Source organism: Trichechus manatus, unplaced genomic scaffold (assembly GCF_000243295.1).
Source record: "Trichechus manatus latirostris isolate Lorelei unplaced genomic scaffold, TriManLat1.0 scaffold00301, whole genome shotgun sequence".
Classification (NCBI taxonomy): Eukaryota; Metazoa; Chordata; class Mammalia; order Sirenia; family Trichechidae; genus Trichechus; species Trichechus manatus.
Genome location: NW_004444237.1, coordinates 954103 through 969317, shown reverse-complemented (window position 1 = coordinate 969317; position 15215 = coordinate 954103). Strand labels below are relative to the sequence as shown.

The 15215-nt window shown below is 53.2% G+C and overlaps 1 protein-coding gene across 3 annotated transcripts in view; it reads right to left on the bottom strand.

Annotated features, from left to right (window-relative positions):
* Positions 1–14935, bottom strand: part of TFAP2A (transcription factor AP-2 alpha) — a 22852-nt gene extending 7917 nt beyond the window's left edge. The window contains exons 1-4 of one of the 3 annotated variants that reach the window (XM_004390467.1): positions 14795–14935; positions 5545–5979; positions 2446–2497; positions 165–396 (exon numbers count right to left, since the gene is read on the bottom strand). In XM_004390467.1, the coding sequence (XP_004390524.1) occupies positions 165–396; positions 2446–2497; positions 5545–5979; positions 14795–14827 (752 nt within the window). In that variant the 5' untranslated portion in view covers positions 14828–14935. Of the gene's footprint in view, positions 1–164; positions 397–2445; positions 2498–5544; positions 5980–7197; positions 7988–10480; positions 10702–14794 lie in introns of those variants that run through there. The other 2 variants (XM_004390466.1, XM_004390468.1) reach the window with 2 other exon arrangements.
* Positions 14936–15215: the final 280 nt, after the last annotated feature.

Genomic DNA, 15215 nt, shown 5'->3' with positions numbered 1-15215 from the left:
GCAGGGGAGAGCGCAGGCGCGCGCCGCCTCGCCCCGCCCCCCCAGTTCCCACCCACTGAGTTCTAAGCTTTTCTTCCCGCCCCTTTCTTCTCCCGTGAAGGGAGGGCCGCGCACGCGCAGTGTGTCCGCCGGCCGCGGGCGGGCAGGGCCGGGCCGAGCCTCACCTCCGGAGTACTCCGCCCAGCAGCGACGCGTTCAGACACTCGGGCGGGGAGAGGCGCCGCTGTACTTCCGCCACCGTGACCTTGTACTTCGAGGTGGAGCTGAGGAGGGAGAGGCGACCCGGAACTGAACAGAAGACTTCGTTGGGGTTCACCACGCCGCCAAAGAGGTTGTCCTTGTTAATAGGGATAGCGGAGACGGCGTTGCTGTTGGACTTGGACAGGGACACGGGGCCTGCGGAGAAAGACGAGGAGGCCTTGTGTGGCCTTCGATGATCCCCCAAATTCAGCCTCCGACCCTAGCCCTCTTCCCGGCAGCGCCAGCCCCCAGGCTTGCGCCCAGACCCCTGCTTTTTTTCCGGCCCAGCTCTGTAACTGTAGAGCCCCCTTGCCATCTCCCTGCTCTCTTCCTGTCTCCGGGGTCCGGCCCTGCCCCTCGCGCGCCCCACCCCGCCCCCAGCTAGGCCGGGCCTGCCTTTCTGCCTGGACCCTTTCCTCTTAGCTGAAGTGTGGGGTCTAGAGATGCGTGGTGAAATTGTGACCCTCTCGGCTCTCAGCATCCGAGGAGAGTGGCCCCACACAAGTGCTGGACGGAGTAAGGGTTTGGGGTTAGAGGAGGGGGTTACATTTGCAAACCGAGAGCAAGTTATGTGTACCCTGGGGTTTTGTAGGGTGAGGGGTTTGTGTTAGGGAGAAACTGCTTCAAAGATTGATCATTAAAATCATCGTAAAGCAGCCTGTAAATGAGCGATTCAGTTAAGGCACCAGGCTGGGATGTGGGTTTTTCTGTCTCACATCACACATGCCCTGTCTTTTATCAATAGGCTTCTTCCTATGTTCAGTTCTGGAAAAGATTCGGTTTTGAAGATCCATTCCAAGCCCCGTTTTGAACTGAGAGGAGAGGTGATGAAGATCAGGCCTGCCAGAGAATACTAGCAGTGTGTCCTTTTGTTGAACAAATACTTCATAGTCCTCTGCTTATTATGCTGCTTTATTGGGAAGGGGGCCGGGGTCTTTTCTTCCTACTTAAAACCGTAAGCTCTTCATTGACCCACCATTGTTAAAAAAAATTCTAGCCCAGCAGAACGTGTACTGATGTGTTGCATTTCTTAAAACCAATATAATTCAGATGCATTCACAACCATTTAAGTACAGTATGCACGTGTATTTAAAAATTCCACATGGAGACATATATAATAATATGCACACATTCTCATCATAGCACTCCTCCTTATGCGTTCCTTAATGGGATATTCTAGAGGTTTGGCGAGTGGGGGGTGGGGGCTCTAGGTTTTGGATAGATCACTTGTGACATTAATAGCTCTGGGGAGGCTAATAGAGACAATAGGAGTTAAACGAACTCTTGAGAGATTACTAATAAAAGAGCCAATTATCATGTCGACTTGGAAAGATCATCTCTTAAGATTTATCCCTTGCACATCTAATTTGACGTGACAAAGACTTCACAGATGCAAAAACGAAACTTTAAACTAGCTAACAATATACTGATTGGGGTTAGAAATGAGAACAGTTTTATATAGCATCGTCCTCTGGTGGTGCCTGGAATCCTGAAATGTAATATTGCCACCATAGCCAAAAAAAAAAAAAAAAGCATTTAATCCAGTAAACTTTATTTCTATTCACTAAACACAATGCAAATTAAAAATCCATTCAAAATTACTTGACACTTTTAACAAATTCTGCTCAGAACGAACACGCTACCAATCTTGACATCTTCTGAAGAAATGCTAATTTTAACCAAAAGCCAAATTTTTGTTAACCTAATTCACACAATTTTAAAACCCTTCAGCTTAAACAGCTAACAAGAAACTAAATTGAAGAACATGCAAGTTTTTTTTAATGCTAATGAGAGCTGTTTTTTTAAATCATTTGTCCTTATTTTAACACTAAATAATTAGCACTGTTTTACCATTATACACTTCTTTACACTCACACAATGGATTAACTATTAAACCGTTTCAAAATTGAAATGTTGTTTCCAAATCAGCTCAAGTATTGTACGTTTTATGCATTTGTCCAGATATCATTAAGCTAAATTAAATGGTCAAATCATGAATAAAAACAAAGCTAGCCTGTTGCCATTACTAGCATACAGAAAAGCCGATCCTGTAAGCATTGCTGTTCTATGCCTATCTATTTGCTAATTCTGAGCCTTTAGGAAATCCTATTTGGGAAAAAAAAAAAAAAATACAGCTCTGCAAGTTCTTTTAAATAGCACTGTGCCTGTAAGGACATGCTTGGAATGCAGAAGGAAATGGCTTACCTTTCTTAATTACAGTTTGATCTGGGATGTTAATACCCGGGTCTTCTACATGCTGCAACAAAAGGATACACATGGATGTAAGTGTATAATCAAAACAAAAGGAAATGAATATTCCATGCAAGATGGGGGCAGGGGAAGGTGTAGAATCGAAATTCCCCCTCCCTATAATGACATTTATATATAAACATCTCATCTTGGCTTATTGGAATTTGGGGCTTTGCGACTCAAGAGGTTTCACTGCACAGCCACGTCCAATTTCTCCTCCCCCAGCCAACAGTCCATGTTTGACCGGGGTGGGAAGGGGTAAAACTTTCTTTGGAAATTAAATCAAGTTTCGGAACACCTCATCTTTCAGAGTCAGTTCAACCTTTAAAAACGCACCTAGCTTTAGTTTGGCGCCTCAGCAGCTTCGGACTTCGGCGATTCCAGTGTTAAGGCAGCAAAAGCCAGAAAAACACAATAGCAATAGCAGAGGCGGGAGTAAGGGGAGCGTGGGAAGTCATTTGGAAACATTTTAGGTAGTGTGATAAACAGCTGATGTATATATACACCTTCATTTATGGAAAACTAGAAAAAATATAAAAAAGGCTTCTGCCTAAACTGGGCATCAGACAGGAATATGAAAAAGATTTAAAAACAAAAACAAAAACCTTTGAGGTTGCTTTCCTGTTGTCCAGTAGCAGGTATGTTGTGCTTTTTTTCTTTCTTTCTTTCTCTCTTTTTTGTACAGATGGATGTGTATATGCGTGTGTGCACTAGAGTCAAAACGTGATTAGAAAGTAAAATGAAATCATGTTTTCTAATGCAGCAACTGACAGGCAATATAATGTCTGGCTGTGTTTACAAATTAGCACCAGGGCTGCTGAGATAGAAGATTTCGCAATCGTTACCAAACACAGGCATTACCATTTAAAAAACTATTACTTCCTTCTCTAGTCTTTGTCCAACAATAATACTGATTCAAACATTTTCCATTCTGTCTTGGATTTATGCTCCTGTTAATTGTGCCTGATCGCAATGATTCCGGGTGGATGGTACTAAGTTGCTTTATTACAGGTTTTATTATACTCAATGCTCTCATTTGTAACTTGCCTAAAGTGCTTCTGGATTTAAGTATAATTAAATTGAGAAATGTTCAGAAATGACTACTGCCGCAGTTCTTGTGTTTTAACTATATGGGGAAATATGATCCCTTTATGCATGCACCCTAAACCCATAAAGTAAATGTAGTGTGGCATAATACTTTTATTTGTGTTATTTCTAGACCTCGTCCATACAGGGGAGACTGTTAAGTTTAAAATCCCACTGAGATATTAATGATTAAATAATTTTCACCATCGACTTGATTTTCTTAAATATTCAGCAGTCATTAAAGGTTAACTGTTGCAGCGATGGGAAAATGGAAAACCACCCTTTTCCTGACCCAAATTCCTTTGAAAGAACTTTTTCTTAAAAGGTGGGGGAGGGAGAAGGAAGAGCAGCAACTGGGTTTCCTTGTTTTCATTTGATCTTTTGGTTAATTTCTCCTACCTGACCAATTTCATCACAAAGAGAGACTATACAGGTGTTAAGAATTCCCACCAGCCACCTTGGAATTTTCACAAAGTAGAACAATTCTAGATCACAATGTTCCAAAGCTTGCAACATTATTTTGCAATTCAAATATTTCCAAACAGCAGGCAAGGAACAGGATTCAGGAGTCTCTTTGGGAAGGAGAACTAAAACAATCACAACTTCCCTTTTTTTTAAAAAAAAAAAAAAAAAGCTTTTTTCTAACCTATTGCTCTTCTCATATTCCACTTCAAAAAATTTAAGCATCGGTGTCTAAAACATCTAAGTATGAGCATATACACAGAGTATGCTCACTAAGCCCTACACTTGGATTAAATGCCTGCTTTCCTGCTTTCCATGCAAGCCTGCTAAGCATAACCAACAAATTTCAGTGATTAACGGAGTCAAATGAGAGATGCAATACATTTTCTACTTTCCTATGGAACTTAAATAATGTTTTAAATTCACCAAGCAAGCAGGTAAGTTCATCTGACCATTCTCCTTGCAATCTAATGCAGTAATCATTAAACTGTCAACCGACATACTGCTGCAATATTTGATGCAGTAATCTGCAATAGCATTTTAGCAAAAATCACATCCAGATACATTTCCTCTCCAAAGAAAAGCAGCTTTAACAGAAGCCTTTACAGCTTTAATAAAATTATTGGCTTGTTCTAATTCCATTTCAGAAAGGTTGGTGAGGGAACCATAAATACGTAGGATTGAAGCAGAGATGCTGGTTCAAATTTATTTTCAGAAGTATTTTCAAATTATCAATAGCCTGGTTTGCATTGTAAATAGTAGATATGCATATGCCATGCTTATTTAGAAACTGCACTTATTGATAACTGAATTAGAACTCAAACAATGCATTACCCAACAGTTTCAAAACATTTAATATGGGGTGTAGCGGATTCTGATAGGCGTTGGGAATCCAGCTAATGATTTATGAGGTCACCACTTAGCACCCCTAGGAAGAGGTCCCTCCGCCCAGATTTGCTGCTTGCTTCGCTTTAATCAGGATAGAGTGTACACGTAATTCTGGCGTTTCACTAGTGCTCATAAGATTCTGTAAAAAATTATTTTCTTAGCACGTCTTTCACACTTTTTTAATTGCGAGACATCTAATGGGCTTTTTCGGTTGCATTTAACATCTTTTTCCAGGACAGAGAGAAATCCCCACCGCCAGACCCAACGATGGAATTAGATCCTCTCCCAATCGAAACACTTTACTGTCATCGCGAGGGAAAGATAGTGTTAATGGTGGCAGTCGTCTGATTTACTTCTGTGTTGCTGGAAATGGCAATGCCGGCATTGTTTGCGGGAGCTCCAGGAACCATTCATTGTCCTAGGGGCACAAGTCTCAACTACTTTTCAGATTTTTAGTTCGGTTGTTTATGCAGGTCCTCAAAGCATCCTCACAAAAAATAAAAATAAAAAAAGGAAATACCGTTAAGGAAAACCGGGCCCACCGGTTACATGTAACTTGGATCCGGGTGGGTGAGTGGGGGCTGCGTTCGCACCCGCGCCGCCTGGGCGGCCTCTTACCGGGACGTCCTCGATGGCGTGAGGTAAGGAGTGGATCGGGAGGTCTCCGAGTCCTGAGCCGAGCCCGTGTGGACCGTGCAGGAGATCCTCGTGCCGCCGGTAATCCCTGCGAGGATCCAGGCCCGACAGCTGGTGGGGCAGCCCACGGTGCGTGTGAAGGAGCCCAGACTCCTGGCTCTGCCTCTGGCCGGGCCAGCCCGGGTGCTGCGGCTGCGGTTGAGCGTGCAGGGGGTTCAGGCTGTAGGGGTCGTTGACGTGGGAGTAAGGATCTTGCGACTGGGGGTAGATGGGCTGGTAGGGCGGGGGGAAGTAGGGGGGCTGGAAGTCTGCATTGGGGGTGTGGGACAGCGGCGGGGCGCTCGTGTAGGGAGATTGACCTACAGTGCCCAGCGGGGGCAACCGTGCCGTCCCGTTGCTGGCGCCGTCGTGACGGTCCTAGAAGAAAGCGAGAAGGGGAAAGAATAAGAAATCAGGGGGCGATTCGGAGTTGTCCACACTAACTCTACCCGGCAATCCTGCGTAGGAAACTGCCGGCTCACGTCCGCAGCCCACGGGAAAAAAAAAATCAGCTCTAAGTTGTTCATTTCGGAAAATACCCCACAAGTAAAAAGGCCCTTCCAAAAACGCAGGGGAATTAGACTGTGCAAATGTGGGGGCACAAGAGTCTCTTTCAAAGTGGGGGAAAAAGATAGAAAAAGGCCTCCCAGAATACCGCCCCTTAGGCTGCATCGCGAAACTTCCCTTAAGCAAAATTAAAATTCCTACTAAATATTCAACAGAAGAAGCGGCCTTTTCTTTTTTTCCCGGATTGGAACCTGCCTGCCACTGCCTTATTGTTTATCCTGTTCCATTTATTTGGAGAAAAAAATCATAAGCGTTCAAAGGCTGTTACCATTTCATGACTATTTAAATAGAAACATATTTCGCAGAGGGGCTGTAACGAACGCACACGTTTAAATTACTAGCTTAAAGAAGGTTTTAACTGCAAGATCGGGGATCTGTCTTTTCCGCTTCCTCAGTTAGGAGCCTTTTTCTCGACAGGGTCGATTTATGATATGGACAGGGTGGTGGTGGGAGCCGGCAAGTAAAGGTTTAAAATAGATTCAGCCTTATTGCGTTTAACCGAGAGAGAGGTGCACCCTAGGGCGGAGGCTCCCGCCCCTTCCACCCCAGCCCCAAAGGGCAGAAGAAACGCCTGACTTTTTGTTCCTCTCTTGCAATCTGCTTGCAAAACAAGCGAACAGAGTTGATTCCAGGGAATACAAAACCCTCGGAGGTTCAGCCGCGGGCCCCGAGGGTAGGGGGCACTCTGGGCTGAATCTATCCTGCAGACAGATTAAGCATCAAATGTTGAAAACATCTCGAGAACAAGTGAAGACGCAAGGAAATAAAGATCAACGGGGCGAGAAACACGCCTTGAGAAGCAGCAGCGAGGTGGGTCTGCGCGCGGGGAGAGGCCGAGCGGGGGGCAAAATGCATTCGAATTAAGGATGGAAAAGAGCGAGAGAAAGGAGAGAGGCGAATGCAAATGAAAGGAAGTGCCCAGTAGGAAACCTGGGCGTGAAACCCGAGGTCTCGGGCAGCTCCGCGGCCCCAGGTTTCCATAGTAGATTTCCTAAAGAAACAGAGATGGCAGGGTGGGGTGGGACTCACCATAGCTGAAAAACTGTGAACTAACATCAGCGAAGAGTCTGGGGTAACGAGTCAGGGTGGAAAAAAACCAGCAAGGCTGGAGAGCCGGGCTGCCCCGCCGCCCGAGCGCGCCCCACACAAAAGGTGCCGAGAGCCCCGCGCCACCCAGAACTCGAGTCACGGCGCCGAGGCTCTGCCGAGCGCGGGCGCCCGACTCGGCTCCATCCGAACTTGAACCACCGATTCGCGCAGCGCCTTCAGTTGGTCGAACCCACGGTCTCTATCCCGGCACGATAGGTTCGGATTCAAAGTTCTTTAAAAAATTAGCAACCCCAAACACGGAAAAAGAAAAAAGTGTGTGGATGTGTGTGTGCGTGCGTGTGCCTTAATCCGTGTCTCCCCCTCCTTTCTTAGCGGCGGCTTCGCTGGAGCTTCTAATACCCGCGCCGGGCAGCGTTCCTGGAGCCTCCTAATAGCAGATATTCATGACTATTAATATGACACGAATACTTAATAAGGGAAGAATGCCTGGAAATGCAGCGTGAAGCGGCGAGGCCACTCGCGCCGGAGCCGGCTCTCAATGCAGTCCATTGACGGCGCCTCAGTGTAGCAAATCGGAGGTGGGGCGAGGGCGCGCGCGAGACAAAAAGCGGGCGGGCGAGGGAGCGGGCGAGCGCGCGGGGGGCCGCGGCGCGGCGGCTGGCGAATCACAGGGAAGGGGCAACATTTTAAAAGGTGGCAGGGCAGGCAAAAGTGAAAGAGAAAGAGGGAGCGAGGGAGGCAGCGGAGAGGGAGGATGTGTCTGCGTGCGGGAGTGAGAAAGAAAGTGTGGGCGAGGGAGAGGAGCCGGGAGAGAAGGGGAGGGAGGGCGGAGGGAAGGAGGGAGAGCCTTGGAGGAGGGAAGGAGAAAGGGAGGGGAGGGCGGGAGGGGGAGGGGGCCGAGCGGCGCTCCGAGGGGGGAGGGGAGAGGCAGCGAGCGAGGACAATTGGACCCAAAAGGCTGGGGCACACCTCGGGATGCAGCGGGGGCCGCGCATCGCGGGCCCGAGTTGCCGAGGACCGCGGCCGGGCGTCCGTCAGGCTCTCCGCGCGGGAGGCGCCTCCCGGCCTTCTCCGGCCGCGGGCTCCTCTGCTCCGCGGCCGGGCCTGGGACTCAGGCTCCGGCGGCCCGCCGCCGTACGGCTCCTCCATGGCTCGGTGCCCCTCCGGGAAGCAGCCCTCCTGCTCCACTGGCCCGACTCGCACCGTCCCCTTCGGCGACCGCCGTTCCAGGTTCCCTCGGACGCCCGGGGCCGCGCGCTCTGCCCTCGGGCTCTCCCGGGTCGGGCTCGGGAAGGGGGCCGGGGACGCGGCTTGGGGCTCGCAGAGACGCGAGGCAGCCCAGCCCGGGCGCTGCTGGCACCGGCTCCCGGCACAAACCCGTCCGACTGGCTGGGCCACTCCCGCCCAACGCCCCCCAGATGACACAGCTAGCTCTCCCGGGCCGCCGCAACCAGCGCTGCCGGGCTGTCAGAACAGAACAAGCGGCACTTGGCCTCCTGCGTGTCCGTGCAGGGCCCCGCGCAGAATCAGACAGCCCAGACCGTGCTCGCAAACGCGAAATCCCGACAAAGTTGTTGAAACCTCCTTCACTTTTCTCTCTTCTCCCTCCCTCTGGTTTCTCTCCCTCTTTGCTCCGCTTTCTCTCTCACAGTCTCACGCTCGCGCCACAGGGTCCCTCTCGGGGTGCTAGCTCACCCCCCCGCCCCGTTCCCCTCGGCTCCGAGCGCCGCGCCGAGGCTCGGACCTCGCCTGCGAGAGCCCGCACCTCCGGGCCGGCTTCCGCTTCGCCAAAGGGAATTGTCTGACCAGCGGACCTCTGCCTGACCGAGACGATTCATCCTGGGGGACTGGCCAGTGCTTTTTCACCCTGACCTTCCCCCAAGGCCCTCCCCCCGCCACGACAACAAAGCGTGCTGCCCTGGCCCGGGGTCCCTGCGCCTTTTCCCCGCGCACGGCTGGAGCCACCAGACAAGTGTGGGTCCCGTGGGACGCCCACATCCACCCGGGAAAAAAGAGGCGAAAGGGAGGGGGTCCGGAAGGAACAAAGGTTTCTAGGAACAAAGATTTAAAATAATCTCCAGAAAGGAAACCGGGAGGAGGCGAGTGGCACATCGTTCGCATAAACCCCGTTTCTGATTTTAAGTGAAGATGAGACCCTCGCCGTTCTGCACGCACCCAGAACTCTCCGCTCCACATTCCCAGCTCAAAATGACCAAAAGGAAAAAAAAAAAAGCAAAAACCGGGACTGTCACCTATTTATTTAAGTATTCTCCCAGCCCCTCCACCTCCCGTGACTCATCAGCTCATTTCAATGGGAGTTTTAAGGGAGGTTAAGGCAGGGGCCGCTAGGCCCGTTTCCAGCGCCTCCCGCGGATGGAGGGGTCTTGCTGGGGCCTCTTGCCCCAAGAAGCCGACCTCCGGGGACCCTGGGTTTTTAAATGGGCTCCAAAGCGGCGCGCTCTATCGGTCCGGCGTGCCCTGGCACCAGAGAGGCAGCAGCGCCAAGATTCCCACGGTCACGCAGCCAAGCGCCAGAACCGAGCTGGGGGTCAGTGCACCGGGATCTGGCGGCGGGCGGGCTCCGCACCTCGCAGCCTCCCCACCAACACCGTGGGATGCACGGACCCTGCCTCTCTGAGGGAAAAGCTGCTTAGAACTTTTTGAACAACACAGAGGACCTGGAGCCGGCCCTGCTGCCGGGATGCGTCCTCCCAAATTGAACCCGGTTACAGGGAGGTGCAACCCAGGTCAGAGAGAAGAGTCCGGGTTTTTTTCCCAAATTGGAAAGAATTATTTTTAAAAAGAGGAAGGAAGAAGGGAGGGAAGGAAGGAAGAATGGAGGGAAGAAAGGTTAAAAAGCAGAGAGGAAGTTGAAGAGGCAAAAGGGTTTTCTCTTCCTGGTGACTTGGGCCCCCAGATCGCGCTGGAGACACGCGGAGTGCACAGGCGCGTGGCCAGTTACCAGCAATTATTTCAAGAACCCGTACTTCTCTCTTCGCCTTACTCTTAGGCGCAGTCAAAATTGTCAGAAAAGGGGGGAAAGTGGGACACTTTCCAAAGAAGGAAACGAAAGAAGGAGCGACCATATCCTCCCTCACCGGCTGCTCCCCCGGGTTCTTCGGGCGAATCGGAGGGGCGGGCGCTGCGCTGGGGAAGGTCTGTCCCACCCGCGTTTCGCAGCTGGCTGCAAGGAGAGGAGGAGCGGGAGGGTCGAGCTCGGAGTCTGCGGCCGCGAGGATGACGGAGCCGGCGCCGCGCTTACCTCGCAGTCCTCGTACTTGATATTATCCGTCAGTTTCCAAAGCATTTTCATGGATCGGCGTGAACAGATTTGCCCCTCTCTGCCTCGCACCCAAGTGGAGCTACTCTCTGGGTAAGCGCAAAGTGCCGGCTGCCGGCGGTGAGCGCAGGAGGAGGAGGAGGAGGACGAGGAGGAGGAGGAGAAGGGCGAGGAGGAGGAGGAGGAGGAGGAGGAGGAGGAGGTGGAGGCGAAAAGGGAGAGAGCTCCCGTGTGCGCTCGGAGATCTCCCTCTAATGGTAGAAACTTTTCTCTTTTCCAGCTCTTTACCAACAGCCTAATCGCCTCATTAGCATATCAACAATAGTCCAATTGCTCGCCAGCACCACAACCTGCCGCCGGCCGCTCCGACCCAGGTATAAAGGCTTCCCAGAGCCCCAACTTCCTCCCAGAGCGTACGCCTGCCCGTAAGGTGGCGAGTTCTCCCCGGAGCCTCGCCGCACACCCCTGCCCCAGCGCCCCGCGCACCTCCCCCCAATGCCACTCCGCTCCCCTTCCACGATCTCCGTTTCCTCTTCGCCGGAGACTTCTCTGCAAAGCCCGGCGTTGCGGAGGGTCCCGGCGGCGGCAACTGGGTCCGGCTTCCAGCGCCTCTTCCCGACCCCGGCCGCAGCTCTCAGCGCTGTCGGTTCGGCCTCGTCCGATTTGATTAGGAATAATTTTTCCTTTCGCAGTTAAATATAACCCCCAAACCAAGACTCCAGGATTTTAGCCCAACAAAAGATCGCCTCCGCTCGCGGCAGCCGCCACCTCCGGCCGCGGCGTCTTGGGAGTTTTACTGGCTTTGCGCTCCCACCCCCTCCCCCCAGGTCGGAGATTTTGCCAAACAGCTCCGGTCACTGGGCTGGAGTTTGCGATCCCTTAATTGCGGCGCGTGTAAAATAAAAGTTGTACCCTGAAGAAGTGATTTGACGGCTCCTGGGGTTAAATGATTTTCCTCCCGCTTGTGCGAAGCTATGGTCGGCTGACAATTAAACTTGGCGTTTGGGCTACGGGCTTCCTAGGTGCGAGGTGGACAAGAATACAGAACTTCGATGGAGATGCACAGCCGCTTCTGGAGTTAAGCCGAGATAGCTAATAGAGAAGACGTGTGTGCGTTCTAATAGATACCGTGTCATACATGCATCCAAATAAGTCACTGGCAACCAATTCTTCGCTGTGCTAATCTGCTCCAGTTTTCCCAAGATCTCCCTTTTTAATTAAAGCAGGAAGGGTTTCTTCATGATCTGGTGATGTTACTAAGGCGGCCGCGCTCGCGGAGTAGCGCCAGGCAGACGCGGAACCCAGCACGCACGGCCCGGGGTTGGCCAGTCCAGGCTTTCCTGCTCCACACAGGGGCTTGCTACTCCAACGGGCTGCCTTTACCCCTGCCTATATTAGTGAATATATATATTTTTAAGTTATAAAGAAAAAAGAATGCGTTCCTTTCTGACCGAGCTTTCCCATTTGTCCCCCCCAAAAGTTTGTCTTTTCCTTTCTTCCTCTTAACTGCTGCGAACTCCCCCCAGCAGGTCTTCGCTTCAGAGAGGCGCTAGTAACGACCTCTGACTCCACCTGGCCCTGTTCTCGCAAACGTTCAGGCCTCCCAGGTTTCTGCCGTGTCCTCACAGGGAGTTGGGGGCTGTTGGCAATCCCAGGCGTTCCCTACAGGTGGAGGAAAGGCAAGAGAAGGGAGGACCTCTCCCTCGAGGATGTGGAAGGGTAATTCTCCCTCGAGGACACCGTAGCAAATGTCCCAAGTTAGTAGCGCAGGCCAGAGAAGGCCCTTCGAAGCCAGGGCGAGCTGGAAGGGGGATTCACGCCCTGGGCCCTGCCCCGTCCCTCCGTTCCCCACCTGAACACAAACACAATCCTTCGGCTCAGCGGGGCTCACGGCCTGGCGCCGCCTTCAGCCCAGAAAATGGTCACCTTCCAGCGCGAGCACACGCGTCCTGAGGGGCTGCCGCGGGGCCCGGCCGCCACCGGAGTACCGACACCTTTCCGGCGGCGGCCGGAGCCGCAGAGCTTGATCTGTAGGCCCGATTCCGGGCCTGGGAACATAGCTATTCACGCCCCGAAGGCGTCGCCGCAGTGTGCTTTAGCGAACTCGAAGTTTCGCTTCTTTCTCCCTGTGGCCTGGGAAAGAATTTAAGGCCTTTCATACTCTCATCTCAACACACCCTACCCCGCCGCCCCGCAGATCTCCGGCTCCGCACCCGCGGGGCTGCGAAACTGTTGTTTTATTCCCGCCGAGGACACCATTGAGGTGCAGATTGCGGCCTGCGGGATCTGCGCCGCCCGCCGCCTCTGGGCGCTGAAGAAAGGCCCGCGAGAGCGCAGGGGTCGCCCCCGGAGCCAGCCGAGTCGCGTTTGTCATTACCACGACAAGTCACTTCATTGCATGTCAATGCTCCGGTCGCACTGGGACCCCGGGACAACAGCGCCAGGCCTGGGCAAAGAGGTCGGGGGTCCAGGCCTGACGCGAGGGCGTGTCGAGAGCGTTGGGGGAAAGGTATGAGTCTCTATATGAGAGACAGAGACACCAAGCGAAACAAAGAGACAGCGAGGGGCCAGGATAACCTTATTTTCTCCGGTTGTCACCACCCAGTGAGACCCGGGCGCCCAGCGGACGGAGCCGGCGGATCCGGCCCCTCCAGGCCGCAAATCCGCTCGCCCCACCCGAGATCCAGGCCTCCCGCCACTTGCCAAACCGTGAGCCTGCAGGAACCTGAACGGCGTGCCTCTCTTTCGCTCCTCAGGCCGCAATCTCGCTGCTTCTGACCCTCATTCGGGCCCATTGGAGGCGAAGACCTGGGCCGCGCATGCACTCCAGGACCTTCTGTCACTGCCCCGGAGCTCTGAAGCAAACTTTCCTGGGGGCTCTGAGGGGTATGGAAGCCCCCACAGACCTCTGCCAAAGGATTCCCCCTCTCTTCAGCCCCCAGAGAAGAAAGTGAAGAAGGGACCCGAGGCCCATGGGGACGAAGGAGTGGAAGGTGTGGATTCCCAGGATTTGCGTATGCTGTGAGATTTGCATCCTTTCTGAAACACCAAAGTTACTCTAACCTCGGGGATGAAATTGTATTTAGTGAGGTTTAAATGGAGGGAGTAAGGTATAAAAGATAGCTCACTTAATAAAAATAATTACAAGGAAAGAACTGCAAAATGCAAAACGCCTTGGTTTCCTCAATTCCAGGGAATGTAGTCAGGAGGAGACTTCTCTTAACTTTATTTTTAATGGCCGAACTCTGAACAGAGCTGAGGAACTCGCCCCAGGGAGAGCAGGGCCTCGACTTTCCTTGGAGAAGGCCAGGGCGTTTGGGCACACAGAATCTTGCCCTAGCCGGGCCTTGCGCGGCTGGGCTGAAAAGAGGACCCTGCGGTTCCGATTATGAAATCAGCGACAGGGGGGAGGCTGCTAACCTCACCAACCTGTCCGGAGCCGCCCTTGTTCCTGGAGGGAAAATGTCTGGGAGTTGAAGAAGAGCGCTGGAGAAATGCCCCATGACCGGGGCGGAGTCCCGGGCTCAGGGAGGGCAGGATCTGGAGCTCAGCCGACCCCGGGTGCCCGCGGCCTAGCAAGACGAGCTTCGCTGGCGTTGGTTTCGGCAAATTCACGACCCACCTCTCACCCCCTAATCACCCACGTCCCATCCCCTACTCCTAACCTGTCACCCCCATTCGCTGCCCAAGCGGGAAAATCGGCTCCAGTAAGCGGCCGTAGTGAGTAGATAAACTTTGCACGAAGTGCCTCCCAAAGGAGCATACTTGCCGCCGCGACCCGGCCACCCGGACTCCTTAACATTCTCCACACTCCATAGGTGCCCCAAATCCAGGGACGCACCACAAGAGGGACAGGTGCACCAGAACCCCACCCCGACGCGCAGACCTGGGGTCTAGGGCAAGTCCGAGGGCTCTGTAAGCAGGGAAACTTCCCCCGCCTCGTGCCCTCCCCGCCGCTTGAGTTAGTCATCCACCCAGTTTCTACTGGGGCCGGGGGGGGCGACTGGAGCGCAAACCACAAGTGACCCCCGGGGCCACCTGTGGAGCGTGGGCCGGACTTTCCCGGGCTCCAGGCCCCAACCGGCGGCGCGCGTTGCCCCCAGCGCCGCGGCCGCCGCCCGCGCTCGTTTTTCGTGTCCCCTCTCCCCGGGGAGTGCTTCTGGGCGCTGCCAGGCGCGCCTCACCAACGACTCCCCTGCCCTGGGCCAAGGCGCTTCCTCTCCGCCTCCCCCTCCGGGCCCCTTCCCCCGTTCCACCCCCGCCCACCTCAGTCCCAGCCCAGGCAAACCCCCGTACCTGCCAGTCCCCCATTTTGGCAAGTATGGACATCGCGGCTCGGCGCTCCTGGCGACGGATTCCCGCCAGGCATGGGCTGGAGGGCTCGGCCGGTCCCGCTCCCTGGAATCGCTTAGGCAAATCCTTCTTTTTTACCTGCTCACCAACATCTCACCTGGTCATAAAGAGCTGAGTTGCTACCTGCCGACGCATGCGCGCCGGCCCAGGAATTCACTCAGCCAGCCCCAGTCCCAGCGCCTCGCCAAACTGACCTGGGAAGTAATGGATTTATAGCCGCGGCAATCTCGCCATCAGCTCCAGCTTTTCCCAACAGCCCTAACCAGCTTTCCCGGTCAGTCCCAGGCCGGGGAACCCAGGCAGACCGACTGCTGGGGGGTGCTGGGATGCACGCGAGTGTGCGTGTGTTTTTACGCGCGCGCGC